Source organism: Malus domestica, chromosome 03, assembly GCF_042453785.1.
Source record: "Malus domestica chromosome 03, GDT2T_hap1".
In the NCBI taxonomy this organism is placed as follows: Eukaryota; Viridiplantae; Streptophyta; class Magnoliopsida; order Rosales; family Rosaceae; genus Malus; species Malus domestica.
In genome coordinates, this window is record NC_091663.1 from 34,933,891 (window position 1) to 34,941,702 (window position 7,812).

Consider the following 7,812-nt stretch of genomic DNA (forward strand, 5'->3'; position numbering starts at 1 on the left):
TGGACAACACAAATCGAGTGACGTGGAGTAGGTGTAGCCGTTGGGCTTCATATTCGGGACAATCTGCTCTGATACCATGAAGAAAGTTGAGATTTCACCATAAAATTAATTGGTAATATAGAGAGTAGTCCAACTACTTATAATTAAAAACACATACAAGGTCCCTTAATTTTCCGATATGAGATTGATACTCTCATCATGGTGGATTGAAATAATTGCTAGGAAATTTCCCGAAAAGAAATAAGAGGATATATTTTTTTTTGTATAATGATGGAGGGAAATCACTTTCCTTTGCTCTAGGAAATTTCCCAAAAATAAATCAGAGGATATATTTTTTTTGTGTATGATGATGGAGGTCACTTTTTTTTTTTGCTGGTTCGATTTTAGGGAGTAGGATTCTCTCCCAACTTTTTTCCCCTTTCCTTCCCTCCCCTTCTCTCCTATTTGAACGATTACGGTTAAACCATGTCAACATCTTATATTAATTTTATATAGAAAGAGAAAGACAAAATAAAAGATGTGAGAGAAAAAGAGGGAAGGGGATGGAAAGAGAAGATGAGAGAATCCTAGTCCCGATTTTAGACATGAATGTCGTACCAAATCTATCTTTCATATATCATTTATATATGAATGCAGAAGTTGTAACAGAGATGGGACTTTAATACTAAGATATGGTGTGTGCTTGCCTGTGTGGTTGTGCATCCTGCCATGGATACCCTGTGATGAGGGACAGACTGTTTGGCAGGCTTACAGATATTCACAGCAGAGATTGTAAAGTAGTACATCGGGGTAAAAATCAACTCAGCTAAAAGCCAGAGAAACTCCATCAGTCTCTTTTATTTTTAACGCCCGTGGAGACGTAAAAAATGGGATTTTATCAACTTGTTCCGACTTAGGGTAATAAACTCATGAGCTTAGTCTTACTTTACCGTCGAGAAACAAAGAAGACTTCCATCTCCAAATTTAACCTAGCTGTAGCTCGCATGATTTGTTTAATGCATCACTTAATTATGCTAATCAAGATTTTCTAGCAGTATCACATGAGATTTTAGATAATGCATCAATTAATTATGCTAATCAAGATTTTTTAGCAGTATGACATGAGATTTTAGAACTTTCTGTCGGATCATCATATCATCAGTTAAGATTCAACGAACTAATAAACCTGCAATTATAGCAATATATGGCACATTAGATCAAGTGGAGCAGTATCCAATGTTGCTAACATTAGCTTCAAAGTTTATATGTTAATTGACTTTTCGGCGAGAGATTCTAAGTTATTTTGGGTTGTATGAGTCAATTGACGAGAGAGATAAATACAAATTACGGAAGAGACAAAGGAGTGAAGAAATATAAAACCGCTTATAAGTCAAATTCTTTGTCGAAAATTGAGGTAGACCGATAAAGAATAAGAAAACCCTAATACATTTGCAAGGGAAAAAAATTCATAACTTCGTCATAGATTTGAGGGTGCAAGTCTGTTTGCTGGGCAATTAATACACATCTATCTTGGCATTGGATCATTGAGTATGCATGTAAAGTTGCAAATCGTTTATTACTTTCCTTGTGAGTCTTTCTGGCTCCCAAAATGGAAGGATAACCGGGATTTGTCACCAGTTGTCCGCCTTTAAAAATAAAAAATTATTCTAAACTAATAAGCTACCACCAGATTTGAGGCACAACTAGATTTGCACTTAGTACTATACTTGTCTATCGAACACTTTTGTGACTCGAGCAATATTCTAACCTAATCTAAATAATAGGGATATAGATTCGGATTGAGGTGCATTAGAAGAACACATTATCCTAGCTAATTTGGCTACGCATCTTGCTTACAATATACATGCATATCTATTTTAGGCCCGTTAATCTCGTATTCTTCTATTCTCATCATGTAATTAGTCATGTAATATGAGAGAAAAAACAAATAACACTATACAACAAGAAATATGTGAGTAGTTGTCAATTCGTAGCAATGAGAAATTATATGATATATTCTAAAAAGAAATAAAGAAAAACATGAAAATGCAAGCTTGAATTGTTTGCTGTTTAGATCAGCTAATCAGTTAATTAAGGGGATTAAGATAAATCTTGGACAACTGTCTGGCAAGACTACTGGGATTAGTTTAGTTCCATGGTGTTTCACCATTATTTCCAGTCTCCTTCCTCACTTGGCAGCATCTGATTTATAAGACAATCTAACCAGAACAGAAAATAAAAAACACATAAAAAAATTAAGGAAAAAAAAAATGTAAATGTAAATAAATATGCGAGAGGAGGGAAGACAGTTGACGAGCGGCAGCTGAGCCGGCTAACAAGCCGAGGTTCGCGCTTGCCCGTAACCCGAAATTTACACGCACATTTGCACGTGCAAGGAAATCACATACGATTTTTGTAAAAAGCGCAAATTAAATAAGAGAGTTTTAACAAAATTACTGTTAATTTTTAACGAAAAATCATATTTTTACCTTTTTTTTGGTACTATTAACTACAACTTTATTTGTCATTTTTCATTAAAACTAAATTTTTTTTGGATTTTTCGTTAGTTTTCCTATTAAATAACTAGCATATGGGCACATGCAAAGTGTGAGAAATTTTTTTATTTTCTGTCTCATATTTCTTATTTAAGTTTTGTTTTAATTAGAAGATTAAACTAGTAATTTCATAAGATTTTGATTGACATATTAATTAGTAGAGATACTACTAATAAATAATAACAAATGGGGAAATTGCACAAATAGTAATATCAGTCCAATTAAAAATCTTGTCTCCCTTTCCTAAATTATCTTAATAGTTCTGAAACCTAATCCTGTAAGCTCTTAAATTATTATAATAATTTTAAACTTTTCGCTCATATTATTAAAAAATTTAAAAAAATATATTGGTCCACTCGCTTTTTGGGTTCGCGTATATAAACCAAAGGTCCTTCCCAAACAGGCCGTCCCACTCTCACACTCCCACTCCCACTCCCACTGTTTTTGGTAGCTCTTAACTCTCCAACTACCCAAAAACCCACTTCGTTTTCCATTTTCTAGTGAGAGAAAGAAACAGAGAGAAAAACCAGAAGAGAGAGACGAGCAGTTCTCCGCCATTAATGCTTATCGGCAACAAAGCGTGAGCACTCTCACACTCTTAACGCTCTCACTTGTCGCAAAGCATTCAATTAATCACAAAATGGAGCTGAGCAAGGTAACCTTAGAGATCTTCACGAAGCTGGAGCAGAAGTGGCTCTCCCACTGCCAAACCGCCAAGAAAACTCGGATCCTCAGCATCGACGGCGGCGGAACCACCGGCATTGTCGCCGGAGCCGCCTTGATCCACCTCGAAGATCAGATCCGACTCAAAACCGGCGACGCCCACGCTCAAATCGCCGATTTCTTCGACCTCGTCACCGGTACTGGCATCGGAGCCGTCCTCGCCGCCATGCTTGTCGCCGATGACGGCTCCGGCCGCCCTCTCTACACCGCTAGAGATGCTGTGAACTCGGTTTCCGAGAAGAATGCCGACATGTTCAAATTGAGGTTTGGTGGAGTGTTTCGCCGGCGCCGGAGGTACTCCGGCGGGAGCATGGAGAAGGCGTTGGCGGAGCTTCTTACGAGGGAGGACGGGAAGGTCCTGACGCTCAAGGACACGTGTAAGCCTCTCCTGGTTCCCTGCTACGACATGAAAAGTTCCGCCCCGTTCGTGTTCTCCCGAGCCGACGCGTCCGAGTCGGCGAGTTTCGACTTCGAAATGTGGAAAGTCTGCCGCGCCACGTCAGCGACTCCAAGCGTGTTCAAGCCGTTCAGCCTGATCTCCGTGGACGGAAAGACATCGTGCTCGGCGGTGGACGGTGGTCTGGTGATGAACAACCCGACGGCGGCGGCTGTGACTCACGTACTCAACAACAAGCGCGACTTCCCCTCCGTCAACGGCGTCGAGGACCTGCTGGTTTTGTCGTTAGGTAACGGCCCGTTGAGCGGAGGGAAGGCGGGGCGGAGTAACGGAAAGTGCTCGCCGTCGTCGGTGGTTGACATTGTGCTCGACGGAGTTTCCGAGACCATTGACCAGATGGTGGGAAACGCCTTCTGTTATAACCGCGCTGATTACGTCAGAATTCAGGTATATAATTATGGAGATTAGATTAACTTAATCTGGATTAATTAAAGGTTTTTGTTACGGAATGATTGACGGCGTTTGTTGCAGGCGTTCGGATTGGGGAGCGAAGTGTTTGCGGTCCAGCGATCGAAGGAGGAAGCGGATGTGTTGAAGGAGAGAGGGGTGGAGTCGTTACCGTTTGGCGGGAAGCGGTTATTGACGGAGACAAACGGAGAGAGAATCGAGGGTTTCGTGCAACGACTCGTGGCTTGTGGAAGGAGCAGTCTGCCACCTAGTCCCTGCAAGGACTCCGGCGTTAGCCCCCTCGCTAACGGCCGTTAGTTAGAATTTGGATTTTTTTTTTCTTTTTTTTTCCAGTAATTTTTCCTCTTTTGGTAGGTTTTCTGGCAGCTGTAATTTGTAACCGATCTCAGGTTCACCGTACTACGAGTAGCAGCTAATAATAACCCCTTGTGCATCTTTAATTATTCAACTAAATGACACAATTATGTTTTTCTCTTTTTCGCGAAGGAAGATGTAGAAAAGCTAACTTACACCAGGTGGAAACTGTGACAATATCTTTAATCAACATTAAAATATTATGAGTTTTAACATTGTTTATGATATGATAATATGTAATTAGCGTTACAATGACCGCGTTGTTGTAGGTAAGTATCTCAAAGGAACATAAAAACACCAATTGTGCTGGCATATCAGATTAACTCCAGATTGAATTGTTCCAAATCCATGTGCAAGATTAGGAATTGGATGCGATCAATTTTCTATTTTGGTAGTATAAATTGATTTTGTGGCCACTATCGTCTAAACTTTTATGAAACTTGATGTAAATTTGATTTTGGATGCGATCAACTTTTATGAAACTTGATTTTGGTGTACTATCGTATAAATTGATTTTGGATGCGATCAACTTTTTTGAAACTTGATGTAAATTTGAGGCCACTATCGTCTAAACCCAAAATCTCTATTAGATTCTATCATACAACTAGAGTTACTTTAGTCATGTGATGAGAAATGAAATCGAGATCCTCTATGTATCTTCAAGTCTGGAGCCGACGACTCAAAAATGTGGGCAGTTCAAAGGAGATCCGGATCCTTAATATGTGTGAGGCGTGTTAGTGTGATGGACAAATAAGGACGGTAAAATTTTAAATGAATGATCTGGATCTCTAAGTCCGTCGATTCTGTACACCAAAATCTGGATAGAATCTCAATTCACAATACCATATGTTGGTTCCAGTTACACGAATCTCACTTATTTTACCTTTGTGTACTTGGGAGCTTAGTTTTCATTTCCCAATTATTCGAGTGTCAGCCTGCATTTCGACCTGGTGGTCTGTCAATATATCTTTTTCAAAACTAAATACAAATAGAAATGATCACAAGGATCTGCCTATAGTACAAATTAACGTCATATGCATGTAATTTAAAAATCTATTGGCAGATGGCAGATGGCAAATTTTCAGGTGTTAGTTTTTCAGCCACATGCAGCCACAGGCCTATAAAAAGGAAAAAAAATCATATCCTTCTTGTGATTGATATATAGTTTTGGATTTGACATTGGATGCTTTTGTCAAAAAATGATCCTGAATTTAGGGGAATCCCTTACAATTAAGATTTGTTTATGAGGTTTACTGACACATCATGACCCGAAATATCCACTAGGATTTCAAATTGAGCTGTGCTGGTCGACACCTGTAAGGTGACGAAACCATAAAGTGTAGTGATGTGGAAGATGTGAATAAATTTATACCTAAAAGTGCATAATCTAAAGAGTGAGCGAGTGAGCGGGATTGAACTCATTTCACACATGATGTTAGAGCATCAAACAGTATAGTAAATAGGATGAGGGTTATACCACTGAAGATAACCATCTCCTGAGATTTGCCAGAATCCTCGTTTACACGTAAACATAGCTACTAAACCTGGAGGGTCGAAAAACAAAGTTGAGTGGGCCAGCAAAACAACGTTTGTAAGAAAACCTTTATTTTCGAACATAGTAACCCCTCGTTGTAAAACAAGTATAGTTTTCGTAAAACATACTACGTAAGTATGTAACAAAAGTACAACAACAATATAACCAGAAATATGCCAAGTCATGATATATCAAATGCCGCAATAATATAATCATGTGATAATCAAGTATAACTAAGTGCTCGTCCCTTTAAGCTGACACATGAGTTCATACAGATAATTTCTAACACGAACAAGACTGGGTGTAATCAATACGCTCTAGTACTACGATCACATGAAGGCTGGTGCAGAAGCATATCACATACGAGTTGCAATTGCCTAATGCAAGCTATATGATATGACTGGCACCTAAATTGGATCTAAGGCGAGCGAACTATGCGATGTGAACATACACGTGAAGGACTGGCCCTAGCCCTGGGGCAAGTACTAACACCGGTGTAGTAAGATGAGCATGTACATATATGTATGAATGTCATGACAGTAATATCTCAACCATATAGCAACATTTATCACAATTAATATCACGATAACAATACTTGGCAATATAAGCGTAAAAGTGAAGTAAATACGTATTAAAGGAAACTATAATTATATATAGGTATAAAAATAAACTACAATTAATATCACAATAACGATCCTCGGGATACGTTTCCCCTATATGTGAAATTATTAATTAACTTAGTTTAATAACACATAAACGGAAACTTAAATAAAACTTTCGTAGATTGCTCAAACATAGGGTTTGATTATACGAAATCGATCTACTCGACGTCGTGGACCTACACAAATTTTCAGAACAATTTTTGGACGCCGGACGCACCGCCATGCGTCGGCTATGGCACGGCCATACGCAGGTAGAGCTGACGGAAGCCTAACGACCGTTAGGAATATTCCGTTAAAAGGTAACAGAAGTTAACGGCGTTACTTGACGCCGTTAGAATATTCCGTCAAAGTTGACAGAATATTTTGTCATCTTCTCCGATGGTCTTTGCCGGTCGCAGTCGTCCACTGCCTGAACTCGTTGGAATCTGGAAATTTTCATCATAAACGGTAAAATTTCAAACCTTTATATCTTCTTCATTTATCAACCATTTTTTACAAAATTTATATGGAAATGAAGCTTATGAAGAGTAGAATCGCGTTATGCCTTTTTGAAGTCCAAAAAGTGGACGGAGGTGGCCTGAAAAAGCCTCGAAATGTACGGCTAAAACTGGGCTACTAGAAACTTGGTTGTTTTGACGTCAAAGCTTCCTTAAACTTGTTGTAAGAGCCTCGAGGAGTTGAATGGAGGCCCTTAAACTTCCTAAAAGTTTGTAACTCGCTTGTAACTCGTCGGGAAAAAATTAAGCCGAGTCGAACCTTCCAAGTTCGACGTCCAAAACTCGGTCAACTCGTGATCCAGTGGTATGATTGTGTTCATGGAGGTGAGGGGAACACAATGGTAAAGTTTTTGGGATCAATCTACGAGCTTTGGCGCTTATTCATGGCGATTACAGAGAATAAGAGACTTCGGGAGAGAGTGGGGGAATGAAGAGAGAGAGTGTGCTTTTTCCTCTTTTTCTGATTGGCTGCAGGGAAGTGGGAAGAGATGGGATTGGTGAGAGGTTTGAGGGAAAGTTGATTAGTGAGTGACAAAAAGGGAAGGCACGGGTTGGGTTAAAAAGAAAAAATAGGGATAGGGTTTTTCATATTTCCTACAGTAAAAGGAATCAGAAAATCTATTCAGCACAATGTTTCTAACAC

General features: G+C 39.1%; 1 protein-coding gene across 1 annotated transcript; it reads left to right on the forward strand.

Moving 5' to 3' along the window:
- Positions 1-2,931: 2,931 nt before the first annotated feature.
- Positions 2,932-4,575, forward strand: LOC103432431 (probable inactive patatin-like protein 9). Its single transcript, XM_008370625.4, has 2 exons — positions 2,932-4,101; positions 4,186-4,575. The coding sequence occupies exons 1-2, from the start codon at positions 3,175-3,177 to the stop codon at positions 4,417-4,419; spliced, it is 1,161 nt and encodes a 386-aa protein (XP_008368847.3). The 5' UTR covers positions 2,932-3,174; the 3' UTR covers positions 4,420-4,575.
- The last annotated feature ends 3,237 nt before the right edge of the window (positions 4,576-7,812 follow it).

Coding starts and splice junctions, on each gene's coding strand:
- LOC103432431 (XM_008370625.4), top strand. CDS start 3,175: ATGGAGCTGAGCAAGGTAACCTTAGAGATCTTCACGAAGCTGGAGCAG. Junction 4,102..4,185: donor CTGATTACGTCAGAATTCAG/GTATATAATTAT, acceptor CGTTTGTTGCAG/GCGTTCGGATTGGGGAGCGA.